Source organism: Saimiri boliviensis, chromosome 3 (assembly GCF_048565385.1).
Source record: "Saimiri boliviensis isolate mSaiBol1 chromosome 3, mSaiBol1.pri, whole genome shotgun sequence".
Taxonomy (NCBI): Eukaryota; Metazoa; Chordata; class Mammalia; order Primates; family Cebidae; genus Saimiri; species Saimiri boliviensis.
The window spans coordinates 177314565-177331894 of record NC_133451.1 but is presented as its reverse complement, the minus strand read 5'-3'; the positions used below and the strand labels follow the sequence as shown (position 1 = coordinate 177331894).

The 17330-nt window shown below is 40.2% G+C and overlaps 1 protein-coding gene and 1 pseudogene across 5 annotated transcripts in view; both read left to right on the top strand.

Moving 5' to 3' along the window:
• CLCN3 (chloride voltage-gated channel 3) overlaps positions 1 to 10245 on the top strand; it is a 105558-nt gene extending 95313 nt beyond the window's left edge. For 3 of the 5 annotated variants that reach the window (XM_039479095.2, XM_074396984.1, XM_039479096.2), the window contains 2 exons: positions 5231 to 5306; positions 7029 to 10245. In XM_039479095.2, coding sequence (XP_039335029.1) covers positions 5231 to 5306; positions 7029 to 7187 — 235 coding nt within the window. In that variant the 3' untranslated portion in view covers positions 7188 to 10245. The remainder of the gene's footprint in view (positions 1 to 5230; positions 5307 to 7028) is intronic. The other 2 variants (XM_039479097.2, XM_039479098.2) reach the window with 1 other exon arrangement.
• Positions 10246 to 12942: 2697 nt separating this feature from the next.
• LOC141583883 (GTP-binding nuclear protein Ran-like) lies at positions 12943 to 16123 on the top strand (annotated as a pseudogene).
• Positions 16124 to 17330: the final 1207 nt, after the last annotated feature.

The following is a 17330-nucleotide window of genomic DNA, read 5'->3' as shown; positions in this document are numbered from 1 at the left end:
GTCGTCTGCCTGCTCTTGGCCAAGCATAATGACGTTTGTAAAGAATAGCTCAAAGTTTGGAAAGAGGCGCTGCAAGATCTCCAGCATGAAAGCATGTTGAGCTTAGAGTGTTTTTTTGTTTTGTTTTGTTTTGTTTTGAGGCGGAGTTTCACTCTTGTTACCCAGGCTGGAGTGCAATGGCGCGATCTCGGCTCACCACTACCTCCGCCTCCCGGGTTCAGGCAATTCTCCTGCCTCAGCCTCCTGAGTAGCTGGGATTACAGGCATGCGCCACCATGCCCAGCTAATTTTTTGTATTTTTGGTAGAGACGGGGTTTCACCATGTTGACCAGGATGGTCTCGATCTCTTGACCTCGTGATCCACCCGCCTTGGCCTCCCAAAGTGCTGGGATTACAGGCGTGAGCCACCGCGCCCGGCCGAGCTTAGAGTGTTTCTTTTCCTAGGGGAATAATGGACCTAACCTATATGGAGCACTGCAAAAACCTGTTTTAGTTTTGAAAATGTTTTGTTTTTAGTGTATACATTTCTAGTACAATAACAAATTTCTAAATATTTTGCTGTTTAGTCTTTCAGCCAATATTTGATTTATCATGTAATGAAGGACAGAATATATAATTAAATGAAATTTGTAAATTAGCTAAAAACCTCCTTTAACGAATGCTTTGTTTCCTTTTGCCTACCTTCTCTATACACAAATCTTTTATATTTATATAGCTACTAAGGACAAATAAATCCTCATGTATTTAAAATGTATACATTGATGATTTGTTTTTCCGCCTTTTACACATGAACTGCCAGTGTTTCTCCGTTGACAGGAATATAGGAAAGAGACAGATGACACAGGGGTTGCAGAGACTTAATACACAGAATTAATTTGGCACATACACCACTTGATAACCACTGCTTTCTTTCCCTGGACCTGGGGTCTGTTTCTCCACACTTCCTTCTTTAGGCCCCTTTATTTCCAATGTATATTGTTCCTTGTGGAACTTAAGAACATTGTTTTATCAGAAGGCAAATAACAGAAAGGCTAGAAAGGAAAAACAGGGTATGGATTATGGATTATGCATGAACTGGATGGCTAATCCTGAACAGCGTAAAGCTGGTTGAAGTACTAGACACCTTAGACAATCACAGCAGTTGTTTTTCTTTTAACTTTTTTTTTTTTTTTTTTGAGACAGAGTCTGGCTCTGTCACCCAGGCTGTAGTGCAGTGGCACAATCTCGGCCCACTGTAACCTCTGCCTCCCAGGTTGAAGCGATTCTCCTGCCTCAGCCTCCTGAGTAGCTGGGATTACAGGCATATGCCACCGTGCCGGCGAATTTTTGTATTTTTTTAGTAGAGACAGGATTTCACCATCTTGGCCAGGCTAGTCTTGAACTCCTGACCTCATGATCCACCTGCCTCAGCCTCCCAAAATGCTGGGATTACAGGCGTGAGCCACCAGACCCGGCTCTTTTTAACCTTTTTTTACAAAACACATTGGTAGCAGAATATGTGACTCTTGTCTAGAGAAAGAAGGAGAAAAAAACAGAAAGGAAGGATATTTGTTTATTGCACACCTTCATATTTTCTCATTTAACTTTGTAAGACCTCTGCAAAAGTAAGAAGTTATATCCCTACTTTACAGATATAGTAATTAAAGTTTAAAAAGCTTTAATAATTTGCCCAAAGTCATGTGTTGAGCAAGTTGTGGTTCAGGGAATCAAACTGCCTTTCCAACTTTTTTTTTTTTGAGTCGGAGTCTCCAGTCTGTAGTGTAGTGGCAGGATCTCGCCTCACTGCAAACTCCGTCTCCCGGATTCAAGCGATTCCCCTGCCTCAGCCTCCTGAATAGCTGGGACTGCAGGCGTGCACCACCATGCCCCGCTGATTTTTTGTTTTTAGTAGAGATGGGGTTTCACCATGGCCAGTATGGTCTTGATATCCTGACCTCTAGATCCACCCACCTCGGCCTCCCAAAGTGCTGGGATTACAGGCTTGAGCCACTGTGCTTGACCTGTCTGTCCAACTTTAAAACCCAGTCTCTTGCTATTATTTTGCATTGTAAGTGACTGATAGAAACTCTCTTTCTTTGTGATATCTTAAACTACTAAAACATTTTCTTGGCCAATCTATTAGATTGGGTTAGGAATAGAAATATAAAACTAGAGAATTAGATGTATGTTTGGTGTTTTTCACTGTGCTAATTAAAATAACTCTTTAGGAATATGAAATAAATCATTGTAGAGGTAAAGCTCTTAATTAAAGGCAGGGAGTTTAGAATTATTAAATACCACAGATACTGATTGGAGAAGAGATATATATCATAACTTATTACTCTTATTGTTTTTCTTTGTGTAATATTGTTTAATTAAATAATGGCACCAACTTCATTAAGTTTAAAAACTCAGTAAGTACCAAATGGGGTAACTTTTCCTAAAGCTTTGCTGGTCCTTGAGGTCTTTTATTTATTCAGTGCACAACTGGAGCCTAAGCTGAGTTGTTACAAACTATTACTTGCTTCAAGTTGTTTTCTGTTCCTGGCATGGTTTTTTCTTTTATGTACTAACAAATATAAATGTTACCCTATTGAGTTAAGGTTAACTATGGTCACAGAGCTGTTATGGATTAATTTTCATATTCAGTTTGCTGATTAATTCCCAGGTATTTGGCAGCATAGATATTAGAAAGGAAACTTTAAAAGAAAGTGTAAAAATAACGAAGTATATAGGGCGAGGGGTGGATAGCTAATTAAAATTTTGTCTGGTCCTGCCTATTTTATGTAAGAAGGGGTTGGACTTTTTCTAAGAGAATATGTTTAGTTGCTTTCATCATATTTTCCTTTTTTCTGTCAGTCAAGTAAAATAAATTGATACGTATATGGAAAGAAAAGAGATCATTTAGGGAAGTGGCTCCTGGGATTTTATTTTGTTTGAGGCATATAAGGAAGTGGGGTGTTTTTTTCTCACCTAAATGATTTAAAACCCAGAAAGGAAATGATATCTTTTAGTGGAGACTATGAAGTTCTGCGTGGCTATCATTGATGTGTAGTTCATACTGCATCCTTAGAAATAGAAAATAGTTATTTGAAGAAGAGAGATAACAAATCTGGAAACTTAGGTGCAAGGAGAAAAAAAGAATTAAGAGATTAAAGGGAAAGATGTTTGTCAATTATAAAAATTTCAGTTAGCTATTGATTTTCTGCACGTAATGTTTTAATTTAGAATTTTTCAAAATCAGTTAATCTTGGTGGACTTAGCAGGGTGTTAATAGGAGTGACTCAGAACATTTTGTGACTAAGTTTGGAAAGTATTGGATTAAATACAATTGAGGTTTATTTACTGTGGAACTCCTCAGAACTTATAATGTGTTGATAATTCTTTGATTTCCAGATGGGGGTATAATAGGATATGTAGTTTTCCAGACTTGTTTGAAAATGCAACTGTTTTTTGGTTGCAAGGAAGGACAGGGAAGAAGTTGTGGGAACCAGTGTTTCTTGGAACATACTTTGGAAATGCAGGGTTATGCCCTGTTAACTCTTATATCATTGGTTTTTAGCCGGAAAGGAAACAGCACATGATTTTTTATATGAGCCTCATTTTACATTGTTTTCCTTCCACTCTGTCAGATTAATAAAGCAGCACTCGGGCCTTTTTATGCTCATATCACCCATCTCCATTATTATGTCTTTCTCCCTCTCTTAGGGCTTTTACTTTATAAATATAGAGATTACTTTGTAAAATTCTAAATTTGCCACTGGGTCCTGATACATTTGTAACTTTCCTCACAGTGTATTTTGTGATTTGGCAGGATTTACCAATATAGATGATACTGACTGAAATGAATCATTCTATATCATTGGAAAGAAAAGCATGAATAAGAAACTGCTGTTATCATGTTTAATTAATTGCCAAGATTTTCACATTTCCTGACTACAACAATAACATCAAGTGAATTGATGGCTTAAAAAAAAAAGAAACCTCCCATGTTTAGTCAAGGAAGAACATCTGTTGAATGTGTGAACGTTCACTTTATATAGTGCACTTTCTGAGCTTTTTTGGAGGGGGAGGTTGCTCCCATGCTCTGAGAACTTTTCAATTGATTCTTAAGGATCGATACATTATTTTAAAAATAATCATGAGAAAACATGAGCAGAGAACCCATTTCTGTTCTTCCCATTCTCTGTCCTCCTTGCTCACCAGTCTCCCATCCCAGCCATCAAACTAAGTCACTATTTTACACCTGGACATAGCTATAGGAACAGGCTACTTTGAAGTCTCCTGGTGACATCCTTCAACTCTGAATGTTCAAAGGCAGTTTAACAGAGAAGTTGACTTAATGAGATCATCAAGGAAATTTCCAGTCACCCTGAAGGGTATTTTGCATGGGCTTCCAGAATTGAAAGATTAAAGTGTTTCTAAGCTTTTTAAAATTTTCACTGTTTATATTGCCACATTAATTTCCATTATAAAACCAGTAACCATAATTTTGTTTTAATTAGAAGCAATCTAATATTTTCATGTATCCTTATTATTAAAATTTATGTCCATCAATTTGCTTGATGTGATAACAATGACATGCTAAATAAGAAAATTGTTATTTAGGAAAAAATGCATAAAAGTCCTTTTGATCCCTAATCATAAATACATTTTATTAACTTACGTTAAGAAGTGGCAGTCACAGCTCCTGAACGTTAGGGAGCATTTCTTTTGGTCAGCATTGTTTATTTGCTGCACATTGTTTTTAATTTTAATTTGAAATTACTGTAAAATTCACAGGATTTCTTTAAGTCTCCTCACAGCCTTTCCCTACCTTTTCACCACTAAGGTAGATCCAAATGATAGCTGCTGTGTTGTGACATCATAGAAATTGGAAAAATATTTTCCCCTAAGGAAAGAACATTATAAATGACACTCTACGTATCAGAGGTCTATAGCTGTGTATCACTATTAAGTTTCTTTTGTACTTTGCTTTGTAGTCATCTTCATTCTAAACTTTCATAATTATTATTTTTAATTTAAAAAGAAAAATAACCCACCAATATTTACGATTAGTATTGTGTCACTTTTGAAAGTCAACATTTATGCAAAAGTAACTTGGAACTTTAAATCATTTTTGTTTTTATTTTCTAAAGTTCATGAAACTCATTCTTACGGTACATGTTTTTATTTTTTCTTTCTTTATCATGATTGGAAGCTCTTTTAATTTAATTTCTCACACAGTTATTAGCATAATAATCTGTTTCAGGATTGTCTTGGGGATCATCACAAAGAAGAACATATTAGAGCATCTCGAGCAACTAAAGCAGCACGTGGAGCCCTTGGTGATTAGATATATCAGACTTCCTCATAGACACCTTAGAACAGGAAGCATGAAACTTGTGAACTGTTGAGTTCTCCCTTTCCCAGATACCTGCTCAACAAAAACATCCTACTATGCTGCCAATTACATTATATGTGATAAAACATGTCTGTAAGATAAATTTAGATATGTATAAAATCCCATTCATAGAAAGTAAGCAAAAGTTAACATCTCTCATCAAAATCATTCGTTACAACTTCAGAACTGTAAACAGTTTGGTGGTGGAATGAGTGAATATTATTGGACATTCTTAAAGTGAGCATGGAAAATCTACCTACCTCAGTGGATACACCGGTCTCAGAAGACTCCTGACTGGTTAAAAATGCTGACCCATCCCCGCAAAGCCCTTCTTTAAAAAAGCTGCTTCCTGACCTTGTGGTAGTCTTACGGTAAATCTGACCTCCTGAAGGATTTTCAAGGAGCTTAGCAATTAGAATTGCTTCCAGTTAAACGGATTTTTTAACGGGCACACTAACAAGAGCGCAATGTGTATATGATTTGTGATCATAGCATTAGTTCTTTTTCTGCTACACCCTGCATATCTTCAAAGTCACAATGTGTGTCCTGCCATGTCATTAGTGAATCATACCTAGAGTATGTGTGTGCCCCTTTTGTATGATGTTTCTAGAATGCTGTAAGCAGCTTTTAGAGTCAAATGCATTCGTTTTTACTGGCTTTATGTCCTAGTGGTTTCATGAGTACAAATTTGAATTATCTTACCGCATAACATAAAAAATGTCTGGCTTTAGCAACTAATGCCTGAAATTATTTTGCCCAGCAATTGTCATGCCTGTATGAAACCTGTCCCAGTTTGCCTAAGTACACAACTGATTATGTTTTCCTGTTGTATGCTAATATTTCACAAATGTTTCATGCATCCTTTTTTAAAAAACTACTAACCAGAATACTATCGTAGCTACTCATTCATTCTGCTTTCTGCTTCACCTATAATAATCTTTTAGGACTGCCTTCTGATTTTTCACCTATCTTTTAATGTAAGCATTAACAACTAAGACTTTCATAAAAGCACTGAATCTTAATTTTTCTGGCCAAAGTCAAAAAAAGGAAAACATTGATAAGTGTCCTAGAAACTTGAGTTCTTTTGTAGATTTGTTCTTGGGGCTCTGATATTTGGGATCGAAGTTCTGTGTTGACTATTTTATGTGCATTTTATCTCAGTAGTATGTGCTTTCATGAAGATTTTGTATACAAGTGGGCAATCCTTAAATTGTCTTTTAAAAATTGGTAATTTTTGATTAAAAAAGGGAAAGTAGTGAAGGGATTTGGTCATCAGACATTTGACTGCTTTCTTGATAATGATGGAAATGAATTTTCCTTCTTAAATGGGATCAGTATCATTTCCTGTTCATACATCCACCCATTTTTTGTTGCTTTTTTGTTGGCATACATTAATCAAAATAGCTCTACTTCAGTGAGCCATGCAGTCCTTAGACTCTCAGTGGAAAGGCTGTCATACAATTAGTGACCGTAGTCACTTTTTATACCAAAGGATGGTTGCCGGATCATTTTAATATCTTTACCAATAAAGTACTTTTTGGAAATACAAAATCAGGCTGCTTGCTTTGCTCTATTCCTGTCAACAAAAAGGATTTACCTATAGATGTAGCTTGCTCTTTTATTTTTCCCTCTTATTTCAATAGCAGTCTTTGTTTATTCCTTTCAGGCGCCTCCTTGGCATTATAACAAAAAAAGATATCCTCCGGCATATGGCTCAGACGGCAAACCAAGACCCCGCTTCAATCATGTTCAACTGAATCTCACCGACGAGGAGAGAGAAGAAACGGAAGAGGAAGTTTATTTGTTGAATAGCACAACTCTTTAACCCGAGGGAGTCGTCTACTTTTTTTTTCCTCCTTTACAAAAAAAGAAAGGAAATCTAAAAGCCGGGTTTTTGCAACAAGGTTTGCAAATGATGCTGGTGGAATGGAGGAGTTGTTTGGGGAGGGAAAGGAGTGAGGGATTTCCCGTCTGACCGAAAGCAGCAAAGCAACTCCGTGTTCTGCACTGGATGCATTGAGCCGAGGATGTGCCGTGATAGTGCAGGCTTGGCCTCACCGGAGATGGCAGCAGAGTCCTTGCGCACCTGGCCCGTCGCTCCAGCATTGCAAAGACACATTCTCAGTCCCTATTTCTGGAGGGATTACTTTGAATTGAGCCATCTATAAAACTGCAAGGTCTTGCCCTTTTTTTTTAATCAAAACTGTTGTGTTTCATTCATGAATTGTATAGTTAAGCATTACCTTTCTACATTCCAGAAGAGCCTTTATTTCTCTCTTTCTCTCCTGAGCTGTAACAAAGCCTCTTTAAATCGATGTCCCCTCTTGAAGCAGTCCTTTCTCATATTGAGATGTACTGTGATTTTACTGAGGTTTCCTCACAAGAAGGGAGTGTTTCTTGTGCCATTAACCATGTAGTTTGTACCATCACTAAATGCTTGGAACAGTGTACATGTGCACCACAGCCAAGGCTGACCGAGCAGGTAAAATCTCGAAGCGTGAACAAAATTGCTCATCGCGTGCCATGTGGTTCAAAACTGGAAGCAGGGAAGCTTGGTTTTAAAAGAATAAACCGTTTTCTTTTTTGTTTTCATCTCAGACTTTATGGATAATGTGACCTGGTCTTATGCAAATTTTCTATTTCTAAAACTGCTATGATATACAAGTACTGTTCAGCATAATTAAACAAAATGCTGCTGCTTTGATAGTTAAGAGAAGGAAGTATTCTGTTTAGCTGTATCTGGTATTAATTGCATGTTAAAACTCTGGAATTTTGTAATTGAAATTAGATCAGTCATTCTTTTCTTTTCTCAAGATCTCTCACGGCTGGCACTGAAGAAATGTAATTCATAACTTGCACTAAATGTATATTTTTTTTCTTAAAAATTTACCATTCTTATTTATATTTTTATGGATTAAAATTTATAAAATACAGATCAGTTAATATTGCACTTAAGTAATTTTACCTTTCTAATGTGATTTTTATAGAATAATTCAGATTTACAAATATGGAGATGTGAACAAAGTTTACAGTGGTAACCAAGGTTTAAAAAGAGGTGTGGTTCTCTCTCTGTGATCCAGTGTGTACATAAACCTTTCTCTGATTTTTCACTGCCATCCTCTGGATTATGTCTTCTGACCTGTCCATTTTGACCCATTAACTGGAAAGTTGAAAAACTACATTACTTTGGAGATTAAAACCGAAAGTTACATACTGTTTACCTTCTTAAAAAGAAATTTGAAAACAATAGAACTGCAAAGATAGCAGTTAAAATTTTAATCTGAAAATAACTTGAACTCTTGGGCTAGGTCACATCCATATTTGAAGTGATCAATGATGGTTTGAACATTTTTGCAGGATGAGTTAAAATGCACTGGAGTATATTTGGGATTTTTGTTTTTGGAAGTGTCTGCTTTAGTCACAGTCTTAATTCACAGTTGGCAAAGGCAGTTCACTCAAAGGACTGGCCTAAATATTCTGTGATTATGCATTTTTGATAGGAAAATGAAGTTTTGGCAGATATTTTCTTTTCATTTTTTTTTTTTTTTTTAGACAGCGTCTGACCTTGTCACCCAGGCCGGTGCGGTGGGGCATGGTTTTGGCCCCCTGCAGCCTCGACCTCCTGGGCTCAAGTGATCCTCCCGCCTCAGTCATGCAAGTAGCTGGAACTACGGGCACGTGCCGCCATGCCCAGCTAATTTTTTGTATTTTTAGTAGTGATGGGGTTTTGCCTCATTGCCTAGGCTGGTCTCGAACTCCTGAGCTCAAGCAGTCTGCCTGAGCCTTCCAAAGTGCTGGGATTACAGGCGTGAGCCAGCGTGCCTGGCCAAGACAGATATATTCTGAAACACAACTGGCAGTCAGCAGTTTGTACATTTGGAAAGTGATTCTTTACTTCCTGGTTTTTCATTATACCTGTTAAGATTGGCAAGGCCCTGAAGACTTATAAGATGATGAAGCCATATAAGAATGAGAATTGAAAGTTGAGCAAAATTTTCGGGACTTTGGGAAACGTTAGCTGTGCTCTCTGCCTAAAATTAGTCCTTATTCCTTCCTTCCTTTGACAGACTTCAGGTGTTCTTCATAGCCCTTTCAAAGTTGTTGTGGCCATCCAGAGTAAAATCATTTCTAAATGATAGTTCTGTATATCTCCACCTCGTCTTAACTGTATCTGCTGTGTGCAAGGTACTGCTAGACTATGAACTCCTCAGCATGGCTATTGGATAACTTAATTGCCCTAAGTCACAAGCCTTCAAAGGAGAAATTGGTTTCTTTGCAGATAGTTTTCGTGCGTTAAACTTCACATGGATTTTATTTTCCATATTTCCAGTTTTTCTTTCTGCTTCTACTTTCATTGCCCATCTTGCTTCAGAGACATTTTAGGGTGGATATTAATTAAAGCATTAATTTTCTTCTTCGGTATATTTCTATCCCTAGCGTGTCTTACTGCTAAAATACAGGAAAAGTGCCGTATTTTTAATGCATTCAGTGGTTTTCTTTGGTGTTATTATCTGTTCCATTTTTCTTTTTGCTGTATTGAAGTGTGTCTGCTTTTCAACCAAACCATGGAAGTGGAGACCCTGAAATTGTTGTGCCTGGCTAACTGGCGAATTAATTTACCAATATAATCAGCGTAGCGCCTTATTTGAATACCCTTTTTTGAGAAGGTATGATGAGAATGGGCAAGGGTGTCAGCATCTCTTCTTCGTAATTGTTTTCAGTTTTGGTTCATGAAGAATGCTTAGTTTGTTAATCTGTGATGTTGCCTAGAGCTGTATTTATCTGTTTTTATTTATACTAGTGTAGTAAAGCTGCATATCATTACAGTAAAAATGATTACTGTGATGAGTTAATCAGAAAATCTATTAAAATCTCTATGACAATGTGTGGTTTGGCCTTTAATTATATCTGTTACAGCCCTCCCTCTTTACCGCTTCCCTCCGCAGTGTAGGCCGATATGCCTGGCACAGGGAGCCCCGTACAGGTAATAATGATAATGCTGCTCTCAGGTTACAAAGCATTCCTATACTTCCCACACAAGGAGCAATAGAAGAGAAGAGAGATAGATGCTGGACTGACAGCAGGATGTTCATTCTACCAGCAATGGTTTAGTGCTCCCACTTGTCAGAGAAAGTTGTAGGTCTACAGAAAACTGATTTCATATCAGCTCATTTTCAAAAACGGGATTTTTTTTTTTTTTTGCAAGAAAAATGCCATTTGCATGAAAAGAGGTTAAACCATTTATTTACATGTCTTTAAAAAATGACCTTGGACATTTGCTAATAGAACTGCCAAAAGAGGGTGGTAAGTAACAAGCTTTGAGTAAGATGTGGTCTTTTAATAATGAAGCTTTTAGCAAAAAGGAATACAGTAAAAGTCCAGAGTAAGTCATTTATATTCACTTGAGTATTTACTGAACAATTCCTGGGTGCCAGGCACTAATATGAGTTCTTGAAGTTTTCATTCCAGCAGGAAGAGAAATCTATAGTATGTCAGATGATGATAAATATGGATTTGTACAGCAATTTTTAAAAGATTTTTATGTGCTGCACACGGTTAGGAATATACAAAATCAGTCAAGAATCCTCATTGGAACGGTTTTTCTAATGGACAGAATGTGAAGGTGTGTGCCTGTGTGCACCCACCCCATTTTTATGGAGGGTGATCAGGGAAAGCCTCAGAGATAAGGAAGCATTTGACCAGAAACCTACAGAAAGTGAGAATCGCTTGAACCTGGGAGGCAGGCAGAGGTTGTAGTGAGCCGACATTGCGCCCCGCACTCTAGCCTGGGCGACAGAGCAAGACGGTCTCAAAAATCATTAAAATGAGAAGCCAGTGAGGCAGAAAAGTCGCATCATCCGACTGAAAATGATCTCGGACTTCGTTGGGAATAGACCCTAAGGGGGTGGGGTGGAAGCAGGGACAAAGTGGAAGGCTCGTGGAAGAATTCAGGTGCGATACGGCGGAGACCTGCACCTGACTGGAACTGGCAGAGGTGGTGAAAGTGGTTGGATTCTAGACATGCTGAAGGTGGAACAGTCGGGACTTGCGGAGTGTGGTCAGCGAGAAGTCAAGGACGTCTGCAAAGTGTTCGGCTGAGGAACGGCGGGACGACGGAAAGCCCACCGGCTGATTTGGGGGCGGAGTAGAGTGTGCAGAGGAATCTGGGGTTCAGACATTGTTTTAAGTGTCTTTCAGACTTCCAGGTGGGATTGTCACATAGGCATTAGCATGTAGCAGACCGGAGTTGAGGAGAAAGGCCCAGCCTGAGAAGCGCACAGGGCGGCATCATCCTGAGACGGGAAGTAAGTACGTGGGTTGAGTGCAGCGAAGAGGTCCAGGACCAAGCACTGACGCGTGGGTATGCTCACATCTGGGGAGGCCAGGAGCCAGCAAATGGAGTCGCCAGTGAGGATGGGTTGAGACTGGTGACATTCAAAGAAGGGTATTCCACTGGTGGATTTATTTAAAAAATAAGCCAGTGTGGTGACTCAGGCCTGTAAATCTAGCACTTAAGGAGGGCAAGCGGGGCGGGATTATTTGATCCCAAGGAGTTCATGACTAGCCTGGGAAACAGATCAGGTCTCTACAAAAAATTAAAAAATAAAAACATGAGCTGGGCATGGTAGCACGTGTCTGTAATCCCAGCAATTTAGGAGGCTAAGGCAGGAGGATTGCTTGAGCCCAGGAGTCGGAGGCTGCAGTGAGCTATGATGGTGCTGCTGCACTCCAGCCTGGGTGATAGAGCAAGCCCCTGTCTCAAAAGAGAAGGGTTGTCCCCTAAACCAAATGAATAATAGTTTCAAGGAGCAATGATTAACTGTCACGTGTTGCTGGTAGGTGAAGTAAATGAGGGCTCAAAATGGACCAGCGTGGAGATAACTGATAACTTCCCGAGAGCAGCTTCAGCGCGATGGTGACAAGCCAAAGCCTGAGAGGAGTGGGTCCCACAGAGACTGGCAGAAGAACTGAAGACAGCTATTGCAATTCTTCCTATGAGGTTTCCGAAAAAGGCATGCATGATCTTTTTAAGATGTGGGATATTACAGTTGTATTTTGCGGTTGATGGTTTGACAGGGAAAATTAATCTGAGATTGATCAGATTTTAAGCTGCAGAAAATTACAGCTTTTTGTTAATGATGGGAATGTTTAAGAGGAAAAAAGAAGAGGTCCTTGAGTAGACAAGGAAGGATGGGTTCATGGAGACACATTCAACCTTCATAGAAAGGAGGACACGCAGAATATAATGGGCAGTTGGTAAGGCCATGGGATTCTGCTGAAGTTATTTTGGTTGCTTCTATTTTCTCAGTGAAATAAACTGAGGGTGGGGAGGGGTTTGGGGTTGAGAGATGAGAAAGTAGGATCAATGGGCATCCAGCATGGCCAACTTCAGGTTCAAATAAGACAAGCTGCCATGCTTGTATTTTTTCTCTAGCCACCTGATACTAAGCAGGCTCAGGTAAGGAACAGGCAGTCTTTAAAATTTCGCTTAAGGTTAACAGGTAAAGAACAACAGATGGAGAGACAGGCAGTGGAGCATGTGGGGTGATCGTAATGATGGGGGGTAGAGAGAATCAGGAATGGAGTGGGTGAAGAACGAAGAAGGTGGTTACATTTGTGAACTTCAGGGGACTGTCGTGTTGAAAAATTGTTGGGGTACTAGACGGAAAGAGATGGAAGGATGAATGATGATGTTAAGACAGCTTGAGGCAGATTTGGGAGGTTTTCGTTACTGGTACTGAGAAGGTACTAGTTTCTAGTTTGTCAATCAACCCCTCATCTAGATCACTGAAAGAGTAAGTCAAGGAACTGAGAGGTTAGAGTACTGTAGGGATCACACACACACACACACACATACACACACACACACACACACACACACAGATATGCACACAATTTTTGAGACAGAGTCTCCTGCCATCGCCCAGGCTGGAGTGCAGTGGTGCAATCTCAGCTCACTGCAACCTCCACCTCCCAGGCTCAAGCAATTTTCCCACTCCAGGTGCCTGAGTAGCTGGGACCACAGGTGTGCACTACCACACCTGGCTAATTTTTTTTGTATTTTTAGTAGAAACGGAGTTTCACCATGTTGCCCAGGCTGGTTTCAAACTCCTGGGATTAAGCTATCTGCCCACATTGGCCTCCCAAAGTGCTGGGATTACAGGTATGAGCCACCATGCCCAGCCAGACATTAAAATTAATTATGATAGGGATAATTTGGACAGAATGACATCAAGCTGGTGAGGTCAGTGTTTGAGGTAATGCAAAGGTCTTAGGACACTGCTAACTAGTTTACAGCAATGTGTTCGGTAGCTTTTATTTTTCCTTGGGTGTTATCATTCTACATACATGTTTGAGAAGTTATGTAGAAACTCCATTATTGAACTCCAAGAGGCAAGCGTAGCTAAATTTGAACTGGGTAATAATTTTCTGTTAAATCCTGCTTAGATCAAAGTTCTTCATTCATGAAGGAGCCTAGGCACTTAAACTGTGTTCTCAGAGAACAGAGGTATATAGGTGCCGTTTGGAACCTACTATAGTCATTGAGTGACCAGATCCTAGGTAGGTAATATTTAGCGAACTAGGTTTAAATGGACCATGCCTTTAGTGAAGGAAAAAGATAAGGAAGGTTTGATATCTTTCTGTAGGGAGCTGGCTCTTTAATGAAAACTGTTCAGTAGTTGGAAGATCAGTACCTCCTGACACAGGTTAGTAGCCCTCTGACACACTGGTTGGAGTTTTAGACTAGGAATCCACATTTCTTGTTACTGTCTTCAGGAAACTCCATTCACAGCTATGTTGTCTGAAGAATAACTACCATTTTCTTAGGGTTTGTGTCCGAATTCTATCTTGGCTCTGCTATGCCCAGCTTCCTGAAGATATGCATTCATGTTAGTTTCCCGCAAGGAATGGATGAAAAGCCGATTAACCTTTTTTGGCGCGTTTCATTTGTTCCTTGCTAAGAAGTCTTTCCAGATTACTAATCATAAGGCATATATATATATAAAACTTAGTGCTTCTGCCATCTTTCCAGCCTCGGTCGGAGGGACGTGGAGATGCTTCCGGAAGGAACGCAGTGGTGGCTGTGCAGGGAGAGCCCTGGGTCCTGTTTAAACTTGTATCGGTTGTGATGGTGGTACTGGAAAAACGAGCTTTGCGAAACGTCATTTGACTGGTGAATCTGAGAAGTATGTAGCCACCTCGGGGGTTGAGGTTCATCCCCTAGTGTTCCACACCAACAGAGGAACTGTTAAGTTCGATGTATGGGACACAGCCAGCCAGGAGAAATCGGGTGGACTGAGAGGCCGCTATCACATCCAAGCGCAGAGTGCCATCAGAACGTTTGATGTAACATCCAGAGTTACTCACAAGAATGCGCCTGGCTGGCACAGAGACCTGCCACAAGTGTGAAAGCATCCCCACCGTGCTGTGTGGTGACACAGTGACTATGAAGGACAGGAAAGGGAAAGCAAAGTCCATTGTCTTCCAGCAGAAGAAGAATCGTCAGCACTACATTTCTGCCAGAAGTAACCACAACTTTGAAAAGCGCTTCCTCTGTCGTGCTAGGAGGCTCAGGGGAGACCCTCACCTGGAATCTGCTGCCCCGCCCGCTCCCGCCCCACCGGAGGTTGTCATGGTCCCAGCTTCAGCAGCACGCCTTGGGGCTGCTCCACCTGCTCTCCCGGAGGAGGAGCGTGTCCCGGGAGAAGGAAGCTGGAGCCGGCGTCAGAAGTCTAGTTCCATAGGCCGCGCAGCGCGCGTGCACCTCGTTATTACCCAGCTAAGCGCAACGTGTGCTTTGCTTCATCTGGGCGGTGCTGATGGAGATGAACCTTTGGAGTGAACGTGGTCGTTTAAAAAACACCTTCATGGCCGGGCGCGGTGGCTCACGCCTGTGATCCCAGCACTTTGGGAGGCCGAGGCGGGTGGATCACGAGGTCGAGAGATCGAGACCATCCTAGTCAACATGGTGAAACCCCGTCTCTACTAAAAATACAAAAAATTAGCTAGGCATGGTGGCACGTGCCTGTAATCCCAGCTACTCAGGAGGCTGAGGCAGGAGAATTGCCTGAACCCAGGAGGCGGAGGTTGCGGTGAGCCGAGATCGCACATTGCACTCCAGCCTGGGTAACAAGAGCGAAACTCCGTCTCAAAAAAAAGAAAAAAAACAACAACAACAAACAAACAAAAAAACACCTTCATTGTTTGGACCTGCAGATTTAGCTGTTTTGGAAAGCAGTTGATTCCTTGAGTTTCAAATATAAGACTGCCACAGTCACACAAGTATTCAGTGGTGACTTCTGTGTGTTCCCGTCATTCCCATTCCTTTTCATTTAGAATCAACAAAGTTGTAGTTCAAATATCTTAAAAAAAATAAAAAAGGCTCTTACAAACTACACAGTTGAGACTGTTGGATCACCACGTGGCAAAATTAAAGGAATCTAATATTTCTAAACAAATCTTTCATGGGAGATACATGAATTTGGATATGTTTTAAATGTGTTCACTTTAGGGCCAGTATTTAGAAATAGTTGAGCACCTTAGAAACTAAAGAAATCTGAAGAACAAAGCTCGAACTTCTATAATTTTATTTTAAATTTATGGCCTAAAATTACTTAAGACTAATGTGATTGGGTCACCTTTTCTAATAAAATATGTGTGAGCTAATTGTTTTTTATTTGTTTTTTCTTCTTCTTTTTTTTGTGTGTGTGAGCTAATTGTTAGTGTAATGTTTTAATATAAAACAAGTTAATCTGCCAGGAGGGGTGGCTCAAGCCTGTAATCCCAGCACTTTGGGAGGCCGAGGTGGGTGGATCACAAGGTGAAGAGATCGAGACCATCACAAGGTGAAGAGATCGAGACAGGGTGAAACCCTGTCTCTACTGAAAATACAAAACATTAGCTGGGCATGGTGGCACATGCCTGTAATCCCAGCTACTCAGGAGGCTGAGGCAGGAGAATCGCCTGAACCCAGGAGGAGGAGGTTGCGGTGAGCCGAGATCGCGCCATTGCACTCCAGCCTGGGTAACAAGAGCGAAGGTAAGAGACAAGAAATCACTGCAGAATTAAACCTTTCACTAAAGGCTCCACCAAAGTGGGAGAAGAGTGACCAGGGCCAGCGTGTGTTTGAGGTAAGAATAGAGACAATGTCTGCTATTTACCTCAGGAATCGATTTCTACAAATTGACATTCCAATTTTGGCTTTCAAGATTTTTCTCATTGTTTCTGGACATTAATGTGCATCAGATCTCAGGATGCAAATGAGATGGAAGTATGAACAGTATCTAATTAGACCGCCTGTTAACAAATTGTATGTCCTTTTTGACAAACCGTACTTAACAATAATAATGAAAAGAATGGAGATTATTAAAAACAAACAAACAAAAAAAAACCAACAAAACATTTCCAAACAGGTGGCTGCTATACTGGGGGAGAAGATTGCTTTAAACATTAACAATTATACTTAAGAATGACAGGTGATTTTATATGTATGAGGCACAATGTTCTGATGATACAAAAAATATAAGGTATAATATTACCAAGGATGGACTGGGTAATATTACTGGGCAAGTGGTTCTTGCCTGTAATCCTAACATGGGAAGATCTGGTAGACTGAGGCAGGAGGATCGCTTGAACCCAGGAATTTGAGACCAGCCTGGGCAAAGTGTCGAGACCCTGTCCCTACAAAAAAAAAAAAAAAAAAAAAAAAAAAAAGTAGAGAAATTACCTGGATGTGGTGGCAGGCAACTCTAGTCCCAACTACTTGGGAGGCTGAGGTAGGAGAATCACCCCAGTACAGAAGGTCCAGGCTGCAGTAAGCCATGATCATGCCACTGCACTCCAGCCTGGGTGCCAGAGTAAGACATTGTCACACACACACACACACACACACAAATTACCAAGGATAGTATTATAAAAATATACTATATACTAGGGCTATTAACCCTAGTCTATGAACATTATTTGA